General features: G+C 53.2%; 1 protein-coding gene across 1 annotated transcript; it reads left to right on the forward strand.

Moving 5' to 3' along the window:
- Window positions 1-26,675, forward strand: CNGB1 (cyclic nucleotide gated channel subunit beta 1). The gene is made up of 29 exons (XM_054269597.1): window positions 1-78; window positions 326-383; window positions 511-568; window positions 682-808; window positions 1,030-1,072; window positions 1,237-1,303; window positions 1,511-1,592; window positions 2,079-2,147; window positions 2,703-2,756; window positions 8,342-8,415; window positions 9,977-10,106; window positions 10,423-10,465; window positions 13,041-13,173; window positions 15,835-15,930; window positions 16,512-16,669; window positions 16,816-16,995; window positions 17,626-17,834; window positions 18,699-18,749; window positions 18,860-18,946; window positions 19,285-19,349; window positions 19,765-19,887; window positions 20,834-20,975; window positions 21,203-21,362; window positions 21,963-22,060; window positions 22,149-22,232; window positions 22,917-23,035; window positions 23,617-23,763; window positions 24,299-24,575; window positions 26,254-26,675. The coding sequence occupies exons 1-29, from the start codon at window positions 1-3 to the stop codon at window positions 26,464-26,466; spliced, it is 3,225 nt and encodes a 1,074-aa protein (XP_054125572.1). The 3' UTR covers window positions 26,467-26,675.
- The last annotated feature ends 1,158 nt before the right edge of the window (window positions 26,676-27,833 follow it).

Genomic DNA, 27,833 nt, shown 5'->3' on the forward strand with positions numbered 1-27,833 from the left:
ATGGGCTGGATTGACCGGGTGGTGCCCCAGCCCCCGGTGCCCCACGTGGCAGAGGAGAGCCCTGTGCAGCCAGCCAAGGTGAGCAGGGAGCCAGCCTGGGGGGTGATGGGGACACCAGGAGCATGGTGAGAGGTGCCTGGTGCCTCTGCAGCCATCCCCAGCACTGCAGCATCCCCAGCAGGGAAGGGGGCCGGGATGCATTCCTGCTCTGAGCTGCTGGGAGCAGCAGGAGCACGGGGAGTCCCTGGGGTTTGCAGCCACCTTTGAACAGGGACAGTGTCCCCTGTGCCTCATTCTCTGACTCCTCCCGCCTTTTGTCCTGAAGGCACCGACAGCAAAGGCTGCTGGCCCCACAGATGCTGCTGAGCGGGCGCGCACGGAGGGTAAGCCCCACATGGCTCAGGCTGCACATCAGTGCTCCTTCACCCTCCTGTCCACTCCTGCCTGGCCTCCTGGGGCTGCCAGAGTGCTGACAGGAGCTTGTCTTATTTTCCCCTGCTGCTATTGAAGAAACAGAAAAGAAAGTGACCTTTGTGGCTTCTGAGGACTCGAGTTCTGTGTTTGACAGGTACGGCTCCTGCGCCCTTTGTGCAACATGATTTGCTTGGGATTTTGCTTTTTGTTGGGGTGCTGGATGCCTTGGATGGCATTCCCAGCTTGACTCACCTGTTTCCCTGGCAGTGTGGGGAGCAGTGTGCTCTCCTGGCTCTCCCATGGGCTGGAGAAGGTGATTCCCCAGCCAGCCCCAGCCCCAGGGCTGCAGGCACTCGGGAAGAGCTTCGAGACAAGCATCGACGTTGCTGATGAGGTAGGAGACAGATCTGGAATATGATTTTGTATGTTTGAGCTTCTGCCTCTTTTTACCTTTTCTTTTTCCCTTCTTATCACTCTCCTCGTGCTAACTGTGAGCATGAAACCTGCCCTGCATGGGTTTCTACCTTCATGCATCCCTGGGAAAGGGCAGGTTTCCCTCCCCACCCAGCCTCTCTTGGGCTGTCAGGTTTTCAGACAATATGTTTGGCTTTTCAGACAGAGGTCCAGGTCATTGGGGATGAGGACGACGATGGCCTGGGTAAGGAGAGCTGCGAGTTTGTAGTGTGCAGCATCCTGGGACTCCCCATCCCACTCCCCGGCTGGTGACACCGGCACTATTGTCCCCTTGTTGCTGGCTGATGGGGACACCTGGAGCTGCCAGCAGTGCAATTCCCCATGCCCACAGCAGCACTCTCCTTGCAGAGATAACTCCCTTCGATGCCGAGGAGGACGCGTCCGAGGGGGAGCTGGAGAGCGCCCCGGAGCAGTGGTGGGTGCCCGGCCGGGATGGGGGATGCGGGAGGGCAGGAGGGAGCAGGATGAGCTGGGGGATGCGGGAGGGCAGGAGGGAGCAGGATGAGCTCCCCGGAGCAGGATAAGCTCCCCGGAGCAGTGGTGGGTGCCCGGCCAGGGTGGGGGATGCTGGAGAGCAGGAGGGAGCAAGATGAGCTCCCCAAGCGCGGCGCTCTCCCCGCAGGGCAGGACAGCGGGTGCTCAGCTGGCTCTCACAGGGCTTCGAGAGGATTTTGCCGCAGCCAGAGGGGATGAAAAAGCCGGAGGTGAGCGCTGCCGAGCTCGGGAGGAGCGGGGGCTACCGGGCAGAGAGGAGAATGGGGCGAGCTCCCTGCCTTCATCCTCTGCACACCCCAGCTGGGACCTTGGGGAGGAAAACCCAGGGGAATTCCGGAGAGCAAAAAGAGACGTCTGGGTGCTGTCCCGGTGTTCCTCCATCCTGATGCAGGGAGGACCCTTCCTTTGGGACTGGGGTCAGCAGCGCTGCTGTCTGGGTTAACTGCTTGTTGTCAGGGCAGTGGGACTGAAATCAGAGCAGTGATGTGTGGGGCTGAGCATGAGGGGCTGAGCATGTGGGGATGAGCATGTGGGGATGAGCATGAGGGGCTGAGAACGTGGGGCTGAGCATGTGGGGGTGAGCATGAAGGGCTGAGCATGAGGGTCCTATTGCGCTGGGGACATGTCCACCTGGGCTGGCCTGAGGCCGCGGGCAGTGCTTTGCCACGTCCATCCGTCCCTCTGTCCCTCTGCAGACAGAGCCGAAGGAGAAGAGTGAAGGCGCGGTGGAAGGTGAGCGATCTGATCTGCTGGGCCTGGCCGGGGTGGGCTGCCCTCGTCTCCATGGCCGGGATTCCCTCTGTGCCAAGAGGAGTGAAGGAGGGGTGGGGACACGGGTCCCAGGGGTGGGGACACAGGTCCTGCCATCTCTGCACAGCCCTCCACAGCCTGTGTCCCCATGTCCCCATGTCCTCACCCAGGCAGGCTGCCAGGGGAGCCCCTGAGGCCTGTCCCTCTGTGGGACAGGGCAGCCCTTCTTGGCTTGCTCCACTTCTCAACGATTTGTGACAGCTCCATTGCCAATCCTCCTTCTTTCCAATAAAATCGAGCAGGCACAGAAGGGACTAAAACCCAGGCGAAGTCGAAACCCAGCGTTCTGAGTGCCCCGGCGGCAGCGAAGGCAGAGGCAGCCCAGGCCCAGCCGGAGCCGGGGGCTGCCCTGACCCCTCAGCCCAGGGCTATGGATGGCACCAGGTAATCACCATGGCACCTTCTGCCAGGCTCTGGGGCCACAGGGATGGCTGATGCAGGAGAAAGGCTCTGGCTGCCTGTTTTAGCAGGGGTTTCTTGTCTGCAGGATGTTCAGCTGGTTTGTCCAGGGGCTGGAGAAGGTGATGCCACAGCCGGTGACCAGGGAGAAGCAGGACACACAGGTAGGCTGACTGAGGGACAGGGAAAGAGCACAGGAACGCCACATCCCTGAGGAGCAGGGTGTCCTTTGCCCTGCAGATGCCACTACATCAGTGCTGGGACCTGCTGTGCTTTGGGCTGTCACCCAGTTCTGTCAAGAGAACAAGTCCCCATGACCTGCTTAGCTGATATAGGCCAGTGTTTGGCTTCTGTGCAGCAGGAGATCCTGTAGCATGTGCTTTCTTTACTGTTCCCTTGCCTTTCTGTGCAGCCCTGGCTGGTGTCCAGGCTCTGGCATCTCATGCAGGTGTGGTCCCAGCTCTAAGGAATAGCAGCAGCAGCTTTACAGAGCTCTCCTTCCCTTCTCTCGCCCCCAGGCAAACTCATTTATGTGCTCCTGAGCAGGATGCTCGTGCCCATGGCCAAACCATCCAGCTTGCCACAAAAATGGGGTATTTAGAGTGAAAGGGCTACCTGTACTGAAAATGGGGCATTGAGGGTAAAAATTAAGGGTTACTGAAAATGAACAGTGTCTCATGGTTCCCTTCTCCTCTTGACAGGGAGTGGCCACCGCAACCTCGAGTCCTGTGGAACAAAGTAAGTGATGGCTCCATTTCTCCATGATGGTTTGACTGCCAAGCTCGTTATTGGCTTGGGTTCCTGGGAAGAGGGGTCACTGGCATCTTTATCCCCTGGTCTGCTCTGGGTGCCACCTCAGGAGCCCCTGGAACCCCCCAGGGAAGCCAAGGGAGGTTGTTGACACTGGAGAAGAGGGAGGTGTTGCTGAGCTGTGTTGTGGGCTTGGTAAAACTCAGGCTGAGGGAGGCTCCTGGTGCAGCATCCCACACCCTCAGGTCCTGGGATTTAGTGCTGAAATCAAGGTCTGTCCTGAGCTGTGCTGAAGCTGGAGGGATTTGATCAAAGAATTACAAGGGAATTCAAAACTTCTGCTTTCTTTCTTTCTTTTGGTGTTTGCCAAGCCTGGTGTGAGATGTCTAGGAAGGTACCCCAGGAAAACAAAATGCTGAGATTAGATGTTTTAAAATGGAATCTGCATGGTTGTGGGAAAACCTGCAGGGTTCACACTGCTGTGTGCCCATGGAGGGCACCAAGCACCAGCTCTGCAGGCAGGGGGGGCTTGGCTCCCCACTGCAGCCACTTTAGGGATGCTGGACAAAATGCAGAGCCACAGCTACCCCTGTGGATGGTCTGGGCAGGGTTACACACCCCTGTGCAAGTGCTGTCCCTTGAAAGGAGTGGCTGGTTGGGCTGTGGGAGCTGCAGATGGCAGCAGGGACAGATGAGGCACATGGAAAATGCACACCCCTATGGATATGCTGGGAACTTGCTCCTGGAGGCCAACAGCCCCTTGGCAGAACCTGAGAGAGGGAAATCCTGTGGGAAGGCATTTCTCCATGTGTTTGTGCAAACTGGAGCCCTGTGTGCTGCCATGGATCTCGGGAAGAGGCAGAGCCAGGGATGCTGCTGGGTTAACACAGCCCTGGGTCCCCAGCTGGCTTTGGTGCCTTCAGGCATCTCCAGGTCCCTTAACCTGCCCAAGGAAGGGTCAGGCAGGAGATCTGCCCTGGCACCAGCCTGCCAGCACGCTCATTAATGTTTTCCTTCTCCTTTTGTTTCAGGGGGCAAAGGGGCTTAGCGCCTCTGAAACAAACGGAAAACGAAGACCGTGGCAAACCAGCCCTTCCCACACCCCAAAGAGACCAGCCTGAGGAGAAAGCACAGCTGGGGAGGAAAAGCAAAGGGGAATCTGCAAAAGGTGTCCAGCTCCTTCCCAGCTGGGGCAGTGGGGACCCAAGGCTGGCACAGGGACCCAGCCCCAGGGCTGTCCCACTTGGCTCCCTCTCTGCTCTGGGAATTGGAGCTGCTGCTTTTGCAGGAAGGTGTCTGTGAGATGGGAGCTATAATTTACAGGATGGTAGAAAAGCATCACTCAGGGCACCTCAGAGGCAGAAAGCCTCTTGCTGCAATGTCCCAGCACTCCTGGCCCTCTCAATGCCCCCACAATATCTGAATATTCACCCCAAGACCCCCAGCTGAAATCTCCAGGCTTCTTTGAGTCAACTTCTGCCTCTGAGGTGTAATGTTATAAACCTCTTGAAGCTCTTGTCAGCTCCTTGTTGCTTTTCTTCCATAACTGAGTGTTTCCTCCCAGCAAGTGGAAAGGGCTCTGATTTGCAGCAGCAAATCAGGAGGGTGAGGTTAATCTCTAGGTGAATAGGTTGGAGTTAATGGTTAAACATATTTGCCCAGGCTCTTCTTCTGAGAGAACTTACCCCAAACTCTCCTTACCCCCAGCTATGGCTGCTCCCTCCTGAAGCTGAGAGCTTCAGCACTACCTGCAGCAGCAGGAATGTCCCAGCAGGGAGGGGGTTCCAGGGGCTGTCTCCAGCCCGGAGGTTGCAGGCAGGCATGGGGAGTGGGAGCCCCTACACCCCAGGTTTTGGATACAGACCTTGGAGCAGCAGACTGGTTTGGGTTGTGAGTGACCTTTGAGGATGATCTGGTCCAACTGTCCATTAGACACGGTTGCTACAGGCTCTGCCCAACCTGGCCTTGAACACTTCCAGGATGGGGCAGCCACAGCACACTATTCTTTCCTTATATCCAATATGGATGTCCCTCTTTCAGTTTAAAACTGCTGCCCCTTATCTTTGCAGACCCTGGTACAAAGCCTTTTTCCATATTTTGAATAAGCCCCCTGATGTATTGACAGGCCAGGTTGAGATCTCCCACTGTTGCATCTCTTTAGGATCATCCAGGCAACTCTAACAATGAGTTGTGAGCCAAGAGACCCCTTGAGATCTACCTCCTGTGTTTAAAATGAATCTTGCTTGTACCAGGACACAGTTTTAGTATTTACCACATTTTCATATAATGTATCCAAAAGCCATGGTGTGCTTTAGAAGCCATTTCCCTGATTGCTGCCCCATGTTTTAATTAATGGAGATCCAGAGGGAATGGGCTGAAGGCATTGTGGACACCATGGGGTGGGTAAACAAGCCACAGATATGACACTGCCTGGGTTTCCTGCCTTTCTGTAGTTCAGTTTGCACGTTTCCTATTAGCTTTGCTGTGGATATGTAAGTTTTGCTGTCAGGCAGACCTCAAAATAAACTGGTTTTCCAGCGAGCGGATGTGCTTCCTCCTCCTGTTTCTCTGGTGTGAGCCTGACCTGGCAGGATGGGTACCCCTGGGACAGGGAGAGGGCTCCTCATGGCTCAGACTCCTCACTCTGCAGCTGCTTACAGCCCCCAGTAACCTGCTGGGGGTTTTGCCCCAGAGCTGCTGGGAAGTGCTGTGGGATGTTCCTTGCCTGGGAGGGTGCTCAGAACAGGCAGGACATGGTGCTCGAGTGCTGTGGTGTGGGCTCTGGGTTGGGTCTTGCAGACACAGGGCCCCCATTGGGCTGTGCTGGGACAGAAATTCACAAGGGGGAAAGGCTTTGGGCTCTTCCAGATTGCAAGGAGGGACAAAACACAGCCTGGAGATGGGCCAGGGCACTGCTGGTGCAGGAGGCTGCATGTGCAGGGCAGCCAGCACTCATCTGTGTGCAGAGGATTGTGGCTTTCACAGAATCACAGCATGCTTTGGGTTGGCAGGGCCCTTAAAGCTGAACCGCCCCCCTTTCTGTGGGCAGGGACATTTCCCACTAGACCAGGTTGCTCAAGACTTTTGTGGGTTTTTGGCTGTGCTTGGCAGAAAATGGGGAATTTTCTTCTTCCTTCTGCAAAAGGGCCCAAGGCACCTGTGCAGCCCAGCTCAGGGGTGAGGCTGTTGAATCAGGGACAGAAAGAGAGACTTCAGTCTTCAGGTGGATCAGAAGGCCCCTTTAATGAAAGCTGTGGGTCTTTTATAATGTGACTCACTAAGGTGATCCTTGATTGGTCTAAAAGCAGAAACATCTCACACTGTTGGTGTACTATGAACAGCGCTCTGTGGAGAACCGTAACTATAAACAGTGGTTACAGAAAGAGAGATAATAATTGTTTTCATTCTTTTCCTCTACAATTCCCAGAACAGAAATTGTCTCTGTTCTTTCTTGGACTGAACTGAGAATCTCCACACAGGGGCAGCAGAGCTGCCCAGCTCTGGGCAGGCTGAGAGCTGCTCCAGCACTGCCCCACTGAGCAAACCTGGAGGACCAAGAAGGTCTTCCAAGGAAGGTCTTCCTGGAAACCAAGAAGGAGCAAACCTGGGTTCTGCCCTGGCCTCTGGAGAGCCTGCTGCTGTCCCTGTCCCTTCATCACCTCCCTCTCCCCATTCCTGTTTCAGTTCATGCAGCCCCTGGGCAGCAGGAGGAAACCCATCTCGTCCTGGAAGAGATGGAGGATGGCCAGATGAAGGAAGAGATGACAGGCTGGGCTCACCAGGCTGAGCTGCAGGCAGATGCTCATTCCCTTCCCACCATACAGGAGGAGCCTCAGGAAGAAGAGACCAGGTAGGAGAAGGGAGATGCTGTTGAAGGACCAGGTGGTGGCCATGGGAGGGGACAGGCCTGTCCCTGGGCATCCATCCTTGCAAGGGCTGGTGCTGGAGCTGGCAGTCAAGGTGTGTTTCCAAAAAAGGGGACATCTCCCAGCAGGATCCAAAAGGTGCTTGATCAAATGTCTTTTTCTCCTGGTGTCTCAGTTTTGGTTAGTGCAGAGCCATGGGAGCAATGCTCACAGTGCCCTGCAGAGGATAGATGAGGGAGGCTCTGCTTGGGTTCCTGTGAGTAGAATTTGGCCCCAGGGTAAGAGGCTTTGGACCTTGTTCCAGCAGTGGTGCATGCAGCTGGAATGCCATTCAGAAATGGAAATTGTCCCTTTATATTTCACCCTTGCTTCTGCCATAGAAACCCTGCTGGGTCTGCCCAAGGGCTGGGCAGTGTGTTCAGAGCTGGAGGGCTTCAACTCATGAGCTTCTCCTTTCCAGAATCTGTTTGTGCTCCCCAAACACTGCCAAGGGGGATGAGGAAAAGGAGGAGGAGGAGAAGAAAGAGGAGGAGGAGGAGGAGAAAGAGAGGAAGAAAGAGGAAGAGGTAAGGAAGAAAGAAGAAGAGGAGGAGAGGAAAAAAGAAGAAGAGGAGATGAAGCAAGAGGAGGAGGAGAGGAAAGAAGAGGAGGTGAAGCAAGAGGAGGAGGACAGGAAAGAGGAGGAAGAAGAGAGGAAGAAAGAGAAAAAGGACAGGAAAAAGGAGGAAGAGGAGAAGAAGCAAGAGGAGGAGGAGTTGAAGCAAGAGGAGGAGGAGGAGGAGGAGAGGAAAAAAGAGGAAGAGAACAGGAAAAATGAGGAAGAGGAGAAAAAGCAAGAGGAGGAGGAGATGAAGCAAGAGGAGGAAGACCGGAAAAAAGAGGAAGAGGAGAGGAAGAAAGAGAAGGAGGAGAACAGGGAAAATGAAGAAGAGGAGAGGAAGATAGAGGAGGAGGGCAGGAAGAAAGAGGAAGAGGAGAGGAAGGAAGAGGAAGAAGAGAGCAAGATAGAGGAGGACAGGAAGAAAGAGGAAGAGGAGAAGAAGGAGGAGGTAAAGAAGAAAGAGGAGAAGAGGAAAAAAGAGGAGGTGAAGAAGAAAGAGGAAAAGAGGAAGAAAGAGAAGGAGAGGAAAAAAGAGAAGGACAAGAAGAAAGAGGAAAAGAAGAAAGAGGAAGATAAGAAAGAGGAGGAGCAGCAGGAGAGTGCAGAGTGAGTGACTCCTGTTGCCTTTAGGGCTTTGCTGAAAACGAGCGTGATTGCAGCTTTTGTTTCAAGTGCGTTCACCAGCTGGAGAGGCTGAAACAGCCATGGCAGGGCACAGCTCCCAGCCTGGCAGGATGGGCAGGGATGGATGTGCTGGGCAGGGATGGGTGGCATGCAGGAGGGATGGCAGGAGAGAGGGATGGCATGCAGGAAGGATGGCATGCAGGAGGGATGGAAGGCAGGAGGGATGGCATGCAGGAGGGATGGAAGGCGGAAGGGATGCAGGAGGGAGGGATGGCATGCAGGAGGGATGGAAGGCAGGAGGGATGCAGGAGGGAGGGATGGCATGCAGGAGGGATGCTTTGGCCAACCGGCTGCCCCAGGGCTCGCTGCTGACGCGGCACCTGGTGACAGGAGCGTCTCCTGTGACTCGGGCTCCGTCTCCATCGCGGCCGCCCGTGGCAACCGCAGCCCCTCCTGCGCCTTTGGAGGCGGGAGCAGCCGGCTGCGGAGATGGGCCGTGCTGTTTGAACCATGCCCATTAATTCAGGGCACTCGGGATTGTTTTGAGTGTTACAGAGCTGAATGTAAAGACAGGATTATGTGTTGATGCTGCTTCATACAAGTAGGTACAATTTTACATTTTTTCCTGTTGTAGAAAATAGCCGAGATCTTGTGGAAGGTGGTGACTTTGGTCTGGATGGGATTGGGAGACATCTTTCTGCTCAGATTAGTAGTTTGCTCTGATTTCACATGAGATAAACATTTAGGGATTTATTACCTAGCACTACAATATTATTCTGTGTTAATTCCTCTAAAGTAGCTAGATTTTCAGGAAGAAGCTGAAAACACATGATTACTCACTGTCAAGCCCATATGTTAAAATCTTTTCCTGGAGCTTCACTGTAGAAACTTGAGCTTCAGTGTGGGGTGAATGAGATGCTGCTCCATCCTTCAATGTGTTTGTTTACTGGAAGAAGAGAGACCAACAGGTTCTCTAGTTTAGGATGGAAAGATTTGTGACCACATTTGAAGGGAGCATAATTTTAAATATGAAGGGGGAAAATTATTAAAAAAAACAAAACAAATATTTTCATGCATTTAGCTGTCTTAAAATTCTCATTATCCCAAATCCCTGCTTTGCATTTCTTGCCAGGAAACAGCAAATCAAGAGGTAAATGCACAGAGCAACATTTGAGGTGCTTTTATTTCAGTTATGAAGTTATATTAAAGCAATACAATCAGTCTTGAGAGCCTCTTTGTCAGAATGGTGGAGCTGAGGCCTGTGCTTGCTCAGGAAGGAAAATGAGAATTATGTGTCCTGGTGGTGTCTTGCACAGGCAAACGTGGGATTTGAATAGTTCTTGTGGGAAAGCCTTGCCTGGAAATTAGATTTTGGCTTTTTATTTGTCCCATTTTAATTATATGAGAAATGATGCACAGGAGGAGAAACATTCTGCCTGGATCTTTCTGCCTCTGCAGTTTCTGCCCGTGCCCATGCAAAGCCCTGATTTATCCATCACCTCTTACCTGGTCTCCCAGACAGTATTTCTTCTCTCCCTTGCAGGCCCCTGCTGCAGCCTCCTTGTCCCCCTGCTGATGAGGGTGTGGATGAAGCCTGCCTTGCCCAGGAGGCCCCCAGGGCTGAGCAGCTGGAGGAAGTTGAGATAAGCAATCTGCAAGGTGCCCCTGTGCAGGTACGGCACCGCTCCCTGCTCGGCTCCCTGCACTGAGCTCTGCTCTGCCCTGGGGCTCAGAGCTTCTCTGGGGGGATGCAGTGCCCTGGCAGGGGCAGGCTGGGCTGGGCACAGGCCATGCTGCCCACCCGGGTGTCCCCATCCCTGAAGCTGGGCAGCAGAGGTGGCTGTGGGTGGAGGGAAGGCTCCTCTCACTCTCCGGAGTGGGCACTGAACAGGCTGAGTGTCTGAGAGGAGGGTCAAGCTACAAAGGCTGCTCTTTCACTGACAGAATGGGCTTTTTCTCCTTAAAATGGCTTTCTTTTTCATTTTTAAGGTGGAAGAGGAGCCAGCTGAAGCTGCTGAAACTGATGCTGAAGGTACAAGGGGTAGCAGGAGGGTGCCAGACTGGGATGGAGTGAGGCAGGGATGGGGGGAGAATCCAGCTTCTCCTCTGCTGCTGGCAGGGAGCAGGGAGCTGCCTTCTCTGCAGCCTGCAGGAGCAGTCAGGGCTGTTCACAGGGTAAAACATCCTGTGGGCACAGCACAGTGGCAATATTGGCATTGTCTGCAGCTAGCTCTGCATGCACAATGCTTAGTCCTGTTGATTCTGCAATCCCTGATGTGAAATAAGAGTTTCTCCTTCAGCCAGAGGATGTAAAGGGATAAAAAAGTATTTTCTCTACCACTTTTCTCCCTTTGGGAAATTACCTGTGGCATAAAACAGGTTTTAATATAATATTTTAGGAAGCAATGGTTGGTAATGAAAATTAGGTGGCGAGTTCCCATTGCAGCCTGACTGAGCAGAGGCACATCCTGGCAGAACTCCACAGGAATCAGGAAGTTGCTCAGGGAATGGCTTGCCCTCACCCCTGAGATTCTCTGCATGCATCCCTTGCAGAGGGGCAATGATGCTGGGAAATGCTGATTTGTCAGGAACTGTAGTGATGGGACAAGGAGTGATGGGTACAAAGTGAAAGAGGGGGAATTTAGGTTAGATTATTAGGAAGAAATTCTTCCCAGTGAGGGTGGTAAGATACTGGAATATGTTGCCCAGGGAGATTGTGGATGCCCCAACCCTGGCAGCACTCAAGGCCAGGCTGGGTAAGGGGTAACAGGAGATGTCCCTGCTCATGGGACACAACCTTTAATGTCCCTTCCACCCCTTAACCTTCCATGACTCCATGAAAAACACGAGCTGGGATGGCCACCACTGCCACCAGCCCTGTGAGCAGCAGCAGCCGCCCCAAACCCGGGTCAGCCCCACATCCCTGCAGTGTCACACCCCTCCCTTCTCACACAGCCAGCCCCACACCCCTCCCTTCTCACAGCACTCTGTTCTGTTGCAGCTGCAGATGCCTTGTCCCTTGCTTGAAGCTCCCAGCAGCTGCTAGCAGCATGGCCAGGCGGGCCCAGGACGTCGAGCTCTTCCAGCTGGTGCAGGACAAGCCCTGGGCTGGCAGGGCCCCCTCTCCTGCTGGCCACGGGGCTCTAGAGCAGCTGCCCAATGTCCCCAGTGTCCCCAGCTGCCGAGCCCCTGCTGCCACCCCTGTCCTTGTCGCCAGCAAGCCAAAGGCTGGACTTGTCAACCCCAATTTTTGCACTGAGGAGCAACCCCCACTAGGTATTAGAGATGTTGGCTTTGATGCCTTGTGTAGCTAGAGGGGTGCAGGGGGGTTCCTGGAGTAGTTGCTTTTTTTGTTGCTTTCTGAGGGAGGGGGGAATCATTTAAAAAAAAAATAAAAGCATGCTTCATGTTGCAGCACAGAGGCTGGGGAACAAAACCCACGTGTTTGTCTGCTTCTGCCTCATCACCATGTGCCTTTTTAGCCAAGCCTTGAGTGTGTCTGCAAATGCTGCGTGTTTAGAGCTGCTCAGAAAGGCTCTCCTGAAGGAGCTGCAGGCAGAGGGTGCAATTTCACCACACACAGTTTTCTCTCCAGCATTTGTGCAGCCTGCTCGTGCTAACAGGAGAGGAAGGTGCAGGTTTGCTGCTCATGGCTTTCTGCCTTTTCTGCAGCTTTGCTTTGCTTTGTTTTTCACCAGCAAGCCGAATTCTGCTGCTTTTCCTTACATGCAACAGGATTTTAACTTTGCCACCCAAACAGGCATTTTCTCAGGCTTTTAATCCAGCCACACTCTGATCCCCTAGCCTCACATCAGAGTGAAGCAGGAGAAGGTGCGTGGGGTCTCTCAGATGTGTGAAAAGAAGAAATCCCGCAGGAATTAATTTTATTTTGTTGAATAGCTAAGGAAGACATTGCACTTCACACCCAAGTGACTGTGGGGTGAGCCCAGGGTAGCCCCCAGTGCCATTTCTCCTTTGGACAACTGGCATCTTTCTTTACCCACCACAAACATCAAACCTTCCTGCTTCTGACCTTGCCTGTGGCAGGGAGCAGTTATTACCTCTGCAGAAGAAAGAAGCCATAAATGCTTATTGAAATAGTGCCTTATTCTGCATGAAAAGCCAACACTGTGTGGTTCAGGGCTGCCACAATCCATGTGTTTACATTCAGAAGAACCAGAAGAATCTCTACACCCCGGGAGGCAGGTTTGCTCCTGGAAATCCTGGGTTCCTGCATGGCACCTGCAGCTGGGAATCCTAATTTCCATGGTTTTCCAAACCACAGGAGCCCAATACTCAGATGGAGTAGCTGCAATCACTGCAAGCTGGGCAAGCAGAAGGGCAGCAGATGGCAGCTCTTAGACTGTTAAAACTGGGCAAAAAAAAAAAAAAAAAAAAAAAGAAAAGAAAAAGAAAAAGATAAAGAAGTGCTCCAAATGCTTAGGAGAAAGGAGAGCCAGGCAAGAAGGGAAGGGAAGGGAAGGGAGGGAGGAGGAGAGTCCTTCCCACACTCTGCAGGGCCTGGGGGCAGCTCTGGGGAGCCGTCCTGGCTGCAGGGGGGCCCTGTGCCCCCTCACCTGCCATTGTTGTCCTTCCCCACGGAGCAGGTCACCCCCCCACCGTGGAGATCAAGGATGTGGACAGCCCAGAGCGTGCTGTGGAGATCCACGGCACCTATGGAGAGCTGCCTGCGGCCGGCGCCCCCAACCTGCTGGCCGTGCCCGGCGCTGCATCCCCCAGGTACAGCAAACCCCAGGCACAGCATCCCCCAGGTGCTGCATACCCCAGGTACAGCAAACCCCAGGTACAGCAAACCCCAGGCACAGCAGCCCCCAGGTACAGCAAACCCCAGGCACAGCATCCCTCAGGTACAGCATCCCCCAGGTACAGCAAACCCCAGGCACAGCAAACCCCAGGTACAGCAGCCCCCAGGCACAGCATCCCCCAGGCACAGCAAACCCCAGGTACAGCAGCCCCCAGGTACAGCAAACCCCAGGTACAGCAAACCCCAGGCACAGCATCCCTCAGGTGCTGCATACCCCAGGTGCTGCATCCCCCAGGTACAGCAAACCCCAGGCACAGCAGCCCCCAGGTACAGCAAACCCCAGGCACAGCATCCCCCAGGTACAGCATCCCCCAGGTACAGCATCCCCCAGGTACAGCAAACCCCAGGCACAGCAGCCCCCAGGTACAGCATCCCCCAGGTACAGCAAACCCCAGGCACAGCAAACCCCAGGTACAGCAGCCCCCAGGTACAGCATCCCCCAGGTACAGCAAACCCCAGGCACAGCATCCCCCAGGTACAGCAAACCCCAGGCACAGCAAACCCCAGGCACAGCAAACCCCAGGTACAGCAAACCCCAGGCACTGCATCCCCCAGGTACGGCTCTGCCCAGTGGTCCCGGCTCCCCTGCGGCTGTCAGCACGAGAACATTTATTATCCACGTTTATCCACGTGGAGATGCTCATTCCCAGCAGATTTGGACAGTGCTGTGTGTGCAGTGGGTGTCACCCCAGTGCACAGCAGAGGAGATGGCCAAAGCTTTGCCTCTTGTTTGCATTTTTAAATTAAATTTTGTTTAATGCTTTTATGGTCAGGGACAGCCCTGTCTGTGTGTTCTCCTGGAGATGGGCTGGATCCCCAAGCCATTGGCAAATCCCATTTGTCTCTGTTCCCAAATTCAGAGCACAGAGGTTCCATGTGCTGTATATGAGCCTGCATCTTAAAAATAATCATTTTCTTCCTGTATTTTTGCTACAAAGGTTTGAAGCACGTTACCCCTGGGTTTGAACTTTCAGAGGAGTGGTGGAAGCCCCATCCTGCAAAGTGTTCAGGGCCAGGTTGGATGGGGCTTGGAGCTACCTGGCCTAGCTGGAAGGTGTCCCTTCCTGAACTAAATGGTCTTTTAAGGTCCCTTCCAACCCTGATCATTCAGATTCTATGCTTAGAGAGAGGGAGGATTAAAACTGAGCTTTAAAATTTAGGCTGGAGAAAGCTGAGGGATTTTTTTCTGTGGTGGCACTAGGTTTGTTTGAGGCTCACCCTTGCAGAGGATTCAAAATGAAAGCTAAAGTGGGATTATTTTCTGTGCTGTAAACCAGGTGCTGTAGTCATTCTCACTTAATAGTTTGGATCTTTTAGTTTTTGCTCCTGAAGGAGCAAAAAAAAAAAGGCAAAAATGTCCACAATCCAGTCTGTTGAACAGCTAAAAAATGGCAAAAATGTCAACAATCCTGTTGAACAGCTAAAAAAAATGGCAAAAATGTCAACAATCTGGTCTGTTGGTCTGTTGAACAGCTATTTATACTGGGACAGCAGAGCCCAAGGCTTCATGTAAAATACCTGCAGTGAAAACACAGGCAGCATTAAACACATTTACAGTTACACATGTGAGCACATAAACCCTTCTGCTGGGTCCCAGGGAGTGCCTCAAAACAACACTGGATATTTTTAAAAGCAAGGAACTCCTGTTCTCCTACATAAAGAAATAAAAATTAATTATTGTGAGCCAGAAGGAAAATGCTCATGTTTCCAGAAGGAGAAGACATAATTCTGCATTGAGCAGTTATCTCTAAATTCCTTCTACTGCCACAGCCTGGAGTTATAACATGGCTCTGGCAGGGCCCATTTCTTGGGAAATGAAGGCTCATCATTCTTGTTCACCTGCTCCACCTCCCAGCAGGACACACCTGGGAGCAGAGAGGCTGGAGGTGGTGGGTTCACAGCATTTGAATCCCATTTGACTCCCATTCCTTTGGGAGATTGGTGCTGGCAGGATGCTCCCTCAGCATCCTCCTCCTCCTGCTCCACACACAGCACTGAGACATTCTGTGCCCTGGCCAGTGGGATCTGCACTTGTGGTGGCAGGAGACAATTTCCTCATCACAGCTGGAGCTCTGGGCTTGCAAACCAGTCTAGATTTTTGCTGGGACTGCTACCTTCATATTCAGCTTCCCTTCTGACACCTTTTGTGCCCACACGTAAGGAAGTCACCTGAGAAACCCATCTGTGCCAAAGGGAGCCCCAGCTGAGTTAGGACACAAAGCTCTGGGTGCTCTGGTGCACTTTCCTTGCCCCTTGAAGTGCAGTGATGTGGAGCTGTGGCACTGGGGGCCAGCACAGGATGATGCCTGCCCTCTGTGCATCTTGCCAGGTACCCAAACTGAGTTGCAAATGGGCCAGGTGGCTACAAGAGCTGGTTGGTGCTCAGGGGGAGCAGGGCTCCAGCAGGAAAGGAGCAGGAGGCTCACTCCCACATACTCCAGACAATGTCACAAAAATCAGGGGAAACTGACCCTAGCAGGAGAAGGGGGAATGGAAAACAGGTCACACCTGGGAGGAGGAGGAGGAGGAAGGAGAGGAGCCAAGCCAAGCCTTGGTGTCTGTGTTTGTGTCTGCAGGAGGAAGAGACTGCTCCCAGAAGATGCTCTGGACAGGGGGCTGGTGAGCCAATCCCCCAGCCAAGGGCTGGGCTGGGACCAGGAGCACAGGGAAAGGTGAGAAATGGGCCAGGGGCTCCAGATCAGCCTGGGGTTCACATCCTGGGGTTCACATCCTGGGGCTTGGGTGGAAATGGCAAACACCCCAAATATCCTTTGGGATACCAAAGGGAGAGAGAGCCATGCCAGTTTGTGTTCTTCTCAGTACACAATACCCCAATAAACACAGGTAAATCCTAATTCAGATGCAGTAGGTTAAAGAATGGGAATAATGACTGGGTCATGGGGCTGGGAGCAACCTGGTCTAGTGAAGGTGTCCCTGCCCATGGCAGAGAGGCTGGAATGAGATGAGCCTTAAGGTCCCTTCTAGCCCAAGCCATTCCAGGTTTCTGTGATCCCATGAACCTGCCCTGGCCTTTCCTTTCCCTTCTAACCCAAACCATTCCAGGTTTCTGTGACCCCAATAACCTGCCCTGGCCTCTCCTTTCCCTTCTAACTCAAACCATTCCAGGTTTCTGTGACCCCAATAACCTGCCCTGGCCTTTCCTTTCCCTTCTAACCCAAGCCATTCCAAGTTTCTGTGACCCCAATAACCTGGCCTTTCCTACCTCCATGCAATGCCCTCTGGTGTCCCCCAGCCTGCCCGAGCGCATCGGCTCAGCCTCGAGCCTGAGCAGTGCCATCATCAACACCCGGCTGCAGGAGCTGGTGAGGCTCTTCAAAGAGAGGACTGAGAAGGTGAAGGAGAAGCTCATTGACTCTGATGTCACCTCAGATGATGAGAGCCCCGTGGCATGTGAGTCCAGGTGGGGCTGGGAGTGTTTCCCTGGTGGGTCCCCGTACACGCTGTGGTTTCTGGCTGCTGTTTTATTAACAGTTTAAAGACCTTAAGAAAAACTGCAGTAAGAAGATTTTTTGAAATAACTGTGTGGCCTCTCCCAGCTCCCAGCAAGCCAGCACCTGCAGCAGCAGCAGCGCCTGCCCCAGGAGGGGAGCTGGAGGGGGACAAACCTCTGGGGGATGACCACTACTGTGAGATGCTGTGCTGCACCTTCAAACGCCGGCCCTGGCTGGAGCGCCTCAAGAGTTACCAGTTCCCCAGCAGCATTGACCCCCTGACCAGTGAGTGATGGGGCACAGCCTGGGCTGGGGGCACCTGCTGGGACTGGGGGAGAGACGGTGATGAGAGGGGAGGAAAACTAAGCAAGAAGCAACTTAGCTTTTTCACTAAAGCTCAGACTTTTCAATTCCTCTGCAAGGCACAGGCTTTCCTCAATACTTCCAGCTGTGGAAAGGACTGGGCATTCTGCTTTCCCTGTGGTGTGGATACCCCCCCAAAAAATTAAAATCACAGAAGAAGATTCTGTGTGGCCACCCCACAGAAGCCCAGCTCTTTCCTTAGTCTCTCATATTCCTCAGTCCTTTGCCTCTGGGATCAGGCAGCCAGCCACCAGCTCAGCATGGCTGGAGAGGAAATACAAAAACAGGGAAATTGGAGTTGTGAGAGCAGAGCAAAAGCAAATATAGCTGAATACAGCAAAGTTAGAAGAAGCTTTCTGCTAAAATATGGTGTGTTCTGTGACCAGGGGTGTTCACTCTGTGCTGGAGATCAAACACTGTCACCAAGAGACTTCCTGCAGGTTTTCCTTTGTGCTGAGGGCAGGTCAGGGGATGGAAACCCCTCTGTGCAGAGGATTCCCCCAGAGCAGGGATGTGTTTCCAGCTGATGGAGGTGCTGTTCCCTGTGTGCAGATCTGATGTACGTGCTGTGGCTCTTCTTCGTGGTCATGGCCTGGAACTGGAACTGCTGGCTGATCCCCGTCCGCTGGGCCTTCCCCTACCAGACCCCAGCCAACATCCACTACTGGCTGCTGGTGGATTACCTGTGTGACCTCATTTACCTGCTGGACATCCTCATCTTCCAGACCCGGCTGCAGTTCGTGCAGGGGGGAGACATCATTGTGAGTGGCAGGGCACTGCACCCAGCACTGGCACCAGCTGGGCACTCCCACCCCATCACCCTGAGGGTGCTGCTGGACCCTGAACTGAGCCCTCTCACCATGGCCATGGCCACCAGGTGCTGCTGGACCCTGAACTGAGCCCTCTCACCATGGCCATCAGGGCTCTGTCCACTCCCAGACACCACGAGCATCTCCCCTGACACTGACTGGACAAGTCAGCAATCTTTTTGTCTGCCAAACACACCATTTTCCCTATAAAATCAGTTCCATCTCTCCATACTGTGTGGCATTCCTGTTTCTGGGCAGGGATGCCTGCAGGGTGCTGCTCCAGGGGGTGGCTCTGCCCGTGGTGAGGGGTTCATTGACTGACCCTTGTCGTGCCAACCTTGGGCACGGGTGTAACAAACCCTGGGGTTAATTTTCAGGAGCACACCAGGCAGGATGTGTTAGCAGTTGCAATCTGAACACACAGATCACTCCCTTGAGATAAGGCAAGCCTTGATTTCATTTCCATATTCAATTAAACAAACTGAAAAATCACACCTTGAGGGTGCAGCCTTCCCATGCCCATGCAGATGCTCAGACAGGCAGTTTCCCCTGCAAATGCTGATTTTGTGGTGCTGGCACTGTGATGTGCTTTTCCTGGGATGCAAAATCAACACAGGATGTCCCAAGGTAGGATGGGAAGATGGCAAACAGCCAGGAATTCTCTGCTTGCTCTTCCCCCTTTCCAGGCACAAAGGGAGCATCTTCCCTGTTGTGGTGCAGAGGAGGAAAGCCAGGCATGACCACACTGGCCCTAGCTTTCCTTTCTCTAAGCAATAATCAATATTCCTCTCTCTCTCTCCCTCCTGTTCCCCCCAGACTGACAAAAAGGCCATGAAAGAAAACTACCTGCGGTCACAGCGCTTCAAGGTTTGTCAGCATTGTCTTCATCCACTGAACCTTTCACCTGCCCTGTGGGTTCAGCCCCACCCCGGGGCCCCTGCAGCTCCCCACAGAGGTGTCTCCTGTGTGCATTTCAGATGGATGTGCTGTGCCTGCTGCCCCTGGATTTCTTCTACTTCAAAGTGGGTGTGAATCCCCTGCTGCGCTTCCCCCGGTGCCTGAAGGTGAGCCAGGGCTCACAGACCAGAGCAGCAGCTGCACAGGGCACAGAGGGCTCCTCTGCTGCCTGGGTGAGCTGTGCCTGCTCACACCCATCCATGGTGACAGGAGGATTATAAAATTGAGGGGAGTTTTGTCCCAAAGGCTTTGCAGGTCACACACTTCATTTCAATCCTAAACCACTCACGTTTGAATAGAAGGGCACTGAAGGATGGAGACAAATCTGCCTGTGGCAGTCCAGCTGCAGAGGGGCTGCAGGAGGGAAATGAGGGGCAGGGGGGTTTTATGGGGAGGGGATTCTCCCAGGGGAACCTGGAACATGCAGCTCTCCTTCTCCCCCCAGTACATGGCCTTCTTCGAGTTCAACAACCGCCTGGAGGCCATCCTGACCAAGGCTTACATCTACAGGTGAGGGCCCTGGGGGCAAGGAGGGAGCATGGAATTGCTCTTTACCACACTGGGGAGGAAGGTTCCCTTCATTCTGCACTTGTTCTGGGCCCCTGATTTCTTTCCCTGCTGTGCCTGGGCTGGCTGAATGGACTTTGGCTGATGTGGTGGGACATGAGGCTCCCAAAGCCTGCATGGGCAGGATCAGCTCTCCCCAGACCCCAGGAACAGGGGGGCTGGCAGTGAAGGAGAGCCATCAGCAGATAAAGTGCTTTTCCTGGCATTTCTGGAGCTGCAGGAGGCAGCAGCAGGGTTGGGGTACTCTGTCACCTGTGTGGTCACCACTTCAAGGCTCCCACTGATCCCATGGGGGACCTGACACCTTTCCCTGGCAGATCTCATCTCCCTTCTTGCCCTCTCCTGGGTTTCTCTGCAGGGTGATTCGCACCACTGCCTACCTGCTGTACAGCCTGCATGTGAACTCCTGCCTCTACTACTGGGCATCAGCCTACGAAGGACTGGGCTCCACCACCTGGGTCTATGATGGCGAAGGAAACAGGTACAGGCCAGGGCTGGGGGTCTCACACAGCACAGCCTGCTGGAGCTGGAGCAATAAGGGAGGTGTTGGGATGCACTGAACTCATAAAAACCCCTGAAGCAAAGGGCTGGGAGTGCCAGGAGAAGATGTGGACCAGGGAGAATGGCAAGGACAGCAGGGATGGGATGTGCAGTAATACACAGTGCTGCAAGGTGAGGCTGCAGCTGGGCAGAGGGGGAGAGCAGCTGCAGGTTGAAGGGGCTGAAGTGGGATCCTGGTGCTGGGAAGCAAAGGAATGCTCCCTGGCCACCCAGGAGACATTCAAAGCGTGAATCCTGCTCCTGTCTGTGCTGACGGTTGCCAGGCTGGGATGGAGGAGTGACCCTGTGTGTCCCTGTGCCCTGTGCCAGGACCCTCAGGCCAGCCAGGTGTGAGATGGGGACAGTGGCCAGCCCTTCCCTCACCATGGCAATACCTGTGTTAAATGTCTCCTGTGCAGTCAGTGATTGATGCCACAGGCAGAGTCCTTGGCTCACAAGCTGCATGCCCACACCTGTGTTAATGTGGAATCAAAACACCCAAGACCAGGGAATCAGGAATTCACTTGGCTTCTCTTAAATCCTATTCCAACAATTTGCTCACAAAAATGTTTTTCACCCTGATGATTTCTAAAAGTGTAAATGTGGCTGAAAACATGTTGCTGCTTTATGGCAGAGGAGCAGAAACCAGAAGTAACCAGAGCTGAGGCTCCCAGGTGGAGGATCCTGGAGGGACCATTGGTTCCCTGCTCCTGCAGCATCTCCTGAAGCACCTGCAGGGGAGTCTGAAGCCCTGCAGTTTTTCCCTTTGCCATCTATAATTACTCTCAGCAGGCTCTGGCTTGCCATGGCCAGGGTCTGTGAGCTCAGTGCTGAGGGGTGAAACAGAAATGCCTTCAGAGCTGCCTCCTCTTCTCTCCTCCTCCCAGCTACATCCGCTGTTACTACTGGGCAGTGAAAACCCTCATCACCATCGGGGGCCTGCCAGACCCCAAGACCCTGTTTGAGATCGTCTTCCAGCTGCTGAACTACTTCACAGGGGTCTTTGCCTTCTCTGTCATGATAGGGCAGGTGAGTTGGAGTCAGGGGGGATTTACAGCCTCAGATGGGGATGGGTTTGGTGGGTTTGATCCACAGGTTTGCCTCTCTGGGTTTGTTTTCCCCATGGGAACGCCTGCTCAGCATTGGTGCAAGACAAAAAGGATCTGACAGATGCTGGTAGGGTTTGGATTATGTGTTTAACATGCTGAAGGATAAGTGACAGCAACCTAAAGTTCTCCTCCACCTCTTCCTTTCAGATGAGAGACGTGGTTGGTGCTGCTACTGCAGGACAAACGTACTACCGGAGCTGCATGGACAGCACCATTAAATACATGAACTTCTACAGGATCCCCAGGGCAGTGCAGAACAGGGTGAAGACGTGGTATGAGTACACATGGCACTCCCAAGGCATGCTAGGTGAGATCCAGCCACTCCAAGGGTGAATGCTTGAATCTCATGTTTTATCTCATGTTTTATCTCATATGGTTGCTCTGCAGAGCTGAAATGTTACCGTCAAACAGCACTACAATTTGGAGGTGGAGGGTGGGTTTATTTTGCTCTTCAGCACAGGGGCTTGTTTGCCCATCTATGGAGTTTACAGACTGCCCCTGGGTCACAGCAGCACTTTGGTGATTTGCGATCACTCACAGCACACTGAGCCCAGTGTCCCAGGTGCCCTGGAGGGTGGCCAGAGGGTGTCCAGCAGCAAAGCCACCAGCTCACCCTACAGTGAGTCATCAGGCAGGAGCAGAACCTCTGTGCCCACCCTCCGGACAGGGGTCGGTGGTCTGTTTCTGGGAGCCATCAGGGCAGGGATAATGCAAAGGGTGATTTTCCATCCCACTTCAGATTTAGACCTGCAGATTGCTGGGAGGGCAGAGGCTGGGGGAGACCTTTCTGTGCGAGCTGGCTCCTGCCCTCTGCCACCACAACGTGGGCTGCTTCCCCGCTGCCACATGAAGGACACAGTCCCAAATCAAGTGCTGGAAGCAGCCACTTTTCTGCTGTGTCTCACAGATGAGTCAGAGCTGCTGGTGCAGCTGCCAGACAAGATGAGGCTGGACATCGCCATCGATGTCAACTACAACATCGTGAGCAAAGTGGCCCTTTTCCAGGTACCCTCTGCAGCCCAGCCCTGCCTGGCACGGCCTGCCATGCCAGCACACGCTGAGGCTGGCATGTTTTGGCTCTGTTTGGGCTCAGGGCTGTGACAGACAGATGATCTTTGACATGCTGAAGCGGCTCAGATCAGTGGTGTACCTGCCCAATGACTACGTGTGCAAGAAGGTAAGGGGATGCTTGGGAGTCACAGCCAGGCTGTGCAAGGCACAGGGGGAGCCAGGCCTGGCCCTTCACCCTGCTGGGCCACCTCACAGGGAATTTGGAGCAAAAACACCCCTGGTCTTGTACAAAGCAGTTCTGAACAACAGGGGAAAGCTTTTTGGGTGTGGGGTGTTCACAGGAGTCCCAGAAAGAGGGAAGAGATGAGAATCTGATCCATGTTTCAGAAGGCTTGATTTATTATTTTATTATATATATTATATTAAAACTATACTAAAAGAATAGAAGAAAGGATTTCATCAGAAGGCTAGCAAGCAAGAAGAAGAATGATAACAAAATCTTGTGTCTGACCGAGAGTCTGAGACAGCTGGGCTGTGATTGGCCATTAATTAGATACAACCAACATGGGCCAATCACAGATCCACCTGTTGCATTCCACAGCAGCAGATAACCATTGTTTACAGTTTGTTCCTGAGGCCTCAGCTTCTCAGGAGAAAAAATCCTAAGGAAAGGATTTTTCATAAAACATCATGGCTACACAGTTGTGGTCTTGGGGATGCTGAGATGAGAATGCTCAGGAGTGAGAATCATCAAGACATTTTGGGAGCTTGGAGAGGCCATGGGGATTCCCAGCAGGATGCTCCTTGGGCATCCATGAGGTGTCCCTGGCCAGCTCCCCCTTCCCTGCAGGGGGAGATAGGCCGGGAGATGTACATCATCCAGGCGGGACAGGTGCAGGTGCTGGGGGGACCCGACGGCAAATCCGTGCTGGTGACTCTGAAAGCTGGATCTGTCTTTGGGGAAATCAGGTGAGAGAAGCACTGTCAGGGAGCCGGGGAAATACAGCCTGTGGGTGGGAAGCGGAGGGATCAGCAGCATCCCAATTAATCTTTGTGACTGAGAACCGTGAATGCTGGGCAGAGGCTGAGACACAAATTACAGCTTTCCTGCTGTTTCTGTCATCGTGTTGTCTTCTGCCTGGGGAGCTGGGGATGGAAAACAGGGGAATATGGATGGAGGAATGGGAAAATTGATCAGAAAAGGTGTTTCACAAACACAGTCTCCCAGTCATTAACCCTGCCCTTCCACGGGAATGAAAAGCCCTGCACCAGTTGTTAACACAGCAACACTGCTGCTTCCCCACAGCCCAGCAGACACCAGACTGGTGTTAAACACAATATTTAACCCTTCAAACCCACAAATAATATTTTATATAGTACTCCATGCAAGGTTTCCCTTTATCATTCTTTAAAAACAGCACGATAAATCCCATCAGGAGTGAAAATTAATCTCTGAGTCCCCTGAAAGAGAGAGGTGCAGAGGTGTAAAGGAGATTTGCAGTTCTGAGCCTGCCAACAGAGGTGTTGATGTCTCGCATTGTCTCTCCCAGCCTGCTGGCAGCAGGAGGGGGAAATCGCCGCACAGCAAACGTCGTGGCCCACGGCTTCGCCAACCTTTTCATTCTGGAGAAGAAAGACTTGAACGAGATTTTGGTGCATTACCCGGAGTCCCAGAAGCTGCTGCGCAAGAAAGCCAAGTGCGTGTTGGGCTGCTGGGCTGCTGCTTTCTAACCTGCGGGGGTTTAAAACCAGCAGAGCCGGGGCCTCGCAGTCTCGGGGGGGTTTTCTCTCGGCGCGGAGCCCTGGGGATGCTCCCGGAGCGGAGCTGGGCTGCGGCCGCCGTCCCTCGGCAGAGGGCACCCGGGCCCCGGCGCTGAGCGGAGCCTCCGCCGGCCGAAACCCGCCTGGCACAGCGGCTGGAGCCGGGCACGGAGCGCGGCCAAAGCGCCTTCGCTTAAAAATCCCTGTAAAGATTCCGTTTAACATTTAGCATCGCTCAGATTTGTTGTCCACAGCGGGTGGAGCTGGGCAAGGAGCGCGGCCAAAGCGCCTTCGCTTAAAAATCCATGTAAAGATTTGGTTTAATATTTAGCATCGCTTAGATTGGTTGTTCTGTCCTCGATAAGACACACAAAGCTCCTTGTGCTTTCAACGCTTGGTTTCTCTGCATTATAAAATCCAGCTAACGCAATGTTCCTGGACTGACACCACCTCTCCCTTCCCGTGCTGCAGGAAAATGCTGAGGAGCAACAACAAACCCAAAGATGAGAAGGGAGGCCCCGGAGATGCGCTGGTCATCCCCCCGAAAGCGGAGACCCCAAAGCTGTTCCGGGCTGCCCTGGCGGCCACGGGGAGGATGGGGGGCAAGGGGCCCCTGGGGCGGCTCCGCTGGAGGCTGCAGGAGCTGCAGGAGCTGCAGGCGATGCAGGAGCTGCAGGCGATGCAGGAGATGCAGGCGATGCAGGAGGCACAGGCGATGCAGGAGATGCAGGCGATGCAGGAGGCGCAGGTCAGCACGGGGAGCAGCATAGACATCCGGCTTTGCTTCCTTAGATACCGAGTGTGCTCTCCCCACCAGCTCTGGAGGGGTTAAGGTGCCTTAAAGAACCGAGCTCAAGCTGTTGGGGTCTGTCAAAGCGTGGGCAGGCAGGAAGGGGTGACCCAGCATCTTGCACAGGCCTTTGGTGGAGTGCCAGTGTTTTGCTACACAAAAGGGAAATACATTAAATGTTTGCCTGCCTGTGCTAAGCCTGAGCCAAATTTCTAGCTAGGCTATAGCCACAGATGAATGAATGTATCTTCTATCCTGTAGACACAGGATAATTAATCATAATTATGATTAATAATTAATCAATATATGAATCAATTAATCAATGCACCCACAGCCCAGTTGATGTCCCAAATCTTTCCCCAGGTGACCAGGACAGAGGTGCCCACAGCCTGCAATGCCATCCTGCCACCTCTGCAGGAACCCCTTGCTTTTTGCCACGAGCAGCTGAAAAGGAAAACAGCCCTGTACCTTTTTCCCCCCTCCTTTTTTATTTCCAGCTGTCTCAGCTAAACTTGTAAGGGAAGTTTTGTCTCCGTGCAGCCCCTGCTGTTGTTGTTCTCAGCATGGAGCCAGGCACACTTATCACATCTGGATGTGCACAGGGAGGGAGGGAGGAGCTGCCAGGGAGTGCAGTGACCTTGGGGCTGGGTAAACACCAGGCTGATGCCAAGCATTGCTGCATTTCTGCAGCCCTCCAGAGGCTTGAGAAGCCTCAAACCACGTGTTGTTTATCATTAATCCATAACCAGTTAAGAGCAGCAGTGAGCAGTGGCACTGTGGGCTCTGAATGAGGGAAAAGAAGCCCTGAAACAAGTGCTGAAGGGTGAATGAACTGGAACTGACCCCACTGGTGGGTAAGCAGGACCTGCTGAGCAGAGGACATCCCTCTCCTTGGCACATCCCTGGGGCTGGCTCCTAATGCTCCTCTCCAAAGGAGCTCAGGGCAGGCTGGGGCTGCTCCCTCACAGCAGCTCTAGCACCAGGTTTGGCCAAGACCAGCCCTTCCAGAAGCTTCAGGAGCAAACCAGGAGTGTGACAGTGTTCACAGGGGTCCCAGGAAGAGGGGAGAGACGAGGATCTGACTCCATGTTTCAGAAGGCTTTATTTATTATTTTATGATATATATTACATTAAAACTATACTAAAAGAAGAAGGGATTTCATCAGAAGGCTAGCTAAGAATAGAATAGGAAAAGAATGATAACAAAGGTTTGTGGCTCGGCTCTCTGTCTGAGCCAGCTGGGCTGTGATTGACCATTAATTAAAAACAACCAACATGGGCCAATCACAGATGCACCTGTTGCATTCCACAGCAGCAGATAATCAATGTTTACGTTTTGTTCCTGAGGCCTTTCAGCTTCTCAGGAGGAAAAATCCTAAGGAAAGGATCTTTCATAAAAGATGTCTGTGACACCAAGAGTTAGTGCAGAGGTGGGAGAGCTCTGCTGTGCTCCTCTCTCTGTGCTTCTCAAGACATGCAGGATAGAATCCAGCAGCCCCTCTGGCCTCAAGCTGGCATCCCAGTGCAGAGATGCTGTGCTGGAACCACAGAACTCTGCCCAGCTTTGCCATGTTAGGGATCGTGGGCAAGGATCTGCTAAGGGGGTTTTTGCCTCTTTTTTAACTTTTCATTGCAGGGTTCCAGTGTCAGCCCAACTCCACCGAAGTCACCAGTGCACCAGAGATCTCCTGTCGCATCCCGCAGAGCACAAACCCGCCCAGGAGGAGAAATATCCTCAGAATCTCCTGATCATTCAGTCACCATCCGTGTCATCTCCACAGCAAGAGAGGATGAGGAAATCCTTGCTGCTGAGATTTCAGAGAAAGGTGAAAAGGAAGAAGAGCAATGAAAGAGCAGCAGGGCCCAGGGCAGGCATAGGAGTCAGGCAAATGCCTGGGCCAGCAGATTCTTGTTGTTAATGATTTCCATGCAGTGGCTGTAGGTTTTGCTATGTGCTGTGGGTAGGATCTGCCTCTCCCTTCTGCCCAGACCCTCAATCATTGCATAAAACCCTCTGCCATTTGACCCAGAACCATGTAAGGTTTCTCCACTCTGCACCTTTATGAATTCCCCACTAAATCTCAGGTCAGCCCTCTTGCTTTGTGGAAGGAGAGCTATGGAAAAATTGCTTTTTATGGCTCTGGATGGTTAATGAGTGTTCAGACAAAGCATGAAGAGTTATTCACCTCTGACAGCTGAGTCACCACTTGGCTAGAAACAACCCAGGGAAAAAAAACCACAAGGTTTCTCTGTTGGGCTCAAGGTTGACAGCAGCAGTGGGGAGTGATTCATCTGAAAAGGATGTGGGCTATGCTCACAGGCCAAGCTTGACTCGCTCACAGACCAAGCTGTCATGAGAATGCCAAGCTCTGTCCCCAGTGCACAGACTGCAAGGTGCCTGAGGGACCCTCGTGGTGCCAAGACCACCTTGGCTTTGCCATGGGAGGAATCCTTGCTGGGAAGGTGGTGGGCTCTCCATGGCTGGGGGCTGTTATGAGGAGATTTGATGAGCATCTTTCAAGGACGGAGAAGCACAATCCTGGATGAGATAGATGTTCCTGGAGTTCTTTTCCAGCCTTGGGATTTTTCTGTGCTGCCACTGCTGGGAGGGATAAACAGAGAGCAGGAAGGGAGAACTGAGCTGGTTCCCAGCTGGGAGGGGAAAGAGAAGGGCAGTGAGTGCTCTCCTGTCCCAGACAGTGTTTCAGAGTCAGCTCTGAGCCTGCCATGTGCCAACAAGCATTCATGACCATGCAGGGGCTCCCCTGCACTCCCTGCTGGACCTCAGTGCCATCCTGTCACAGGAGCCCCCTCCAGCCAGGTCTCACAAGCTCTCAGAGGTCTAAAACACACCCAAGACAGCTCAGCTACCTTTGGAGGCATAGAAATCAGCAGGATGGCTTCTGTTGCAGTGTTGGAAACAAAAAGGTTTAATAAAAGGCAAAATAAGAAACAGAGAAGAACCAAGCCAGGTGCCGGAGGTTCTTGCTCCTGGTAAAACAGCTCACAAAAGTGATTACTTTCTTTATTCTCTTCTTTTGCTAGTTAATTGCTCAGGCAGGACTTTTTGGCTTCTGTCCAATTAGCTGTCCTTAAGTTTGAGGTGAAGTCCCCTAGGTCTATGAGATGTCTTTTCACCTAATTGAGGAGAGAAACTTCTGGTCTCCTTTCCTTTTTGAGTGGATGAAGGAGAGTTCTGTCACTCCATCAACAGGG

The sequence above is a fragment of the Melozone crissalis genome, unplaced genomic scaffold, assembly GCF_028551555.1.
Source record: "Melozone crissalis strain CALT ecotype California unplaced genomic scaffold, PUWL_Pcris_2 ptg000007l_1, whole genome shotgun sequence".
Lineage (NCBI taxonomy): Eukaryota > Metazoa > Chordata > Aves > Passeriformes > Passerellidae > Melozone > Melozone crissalis.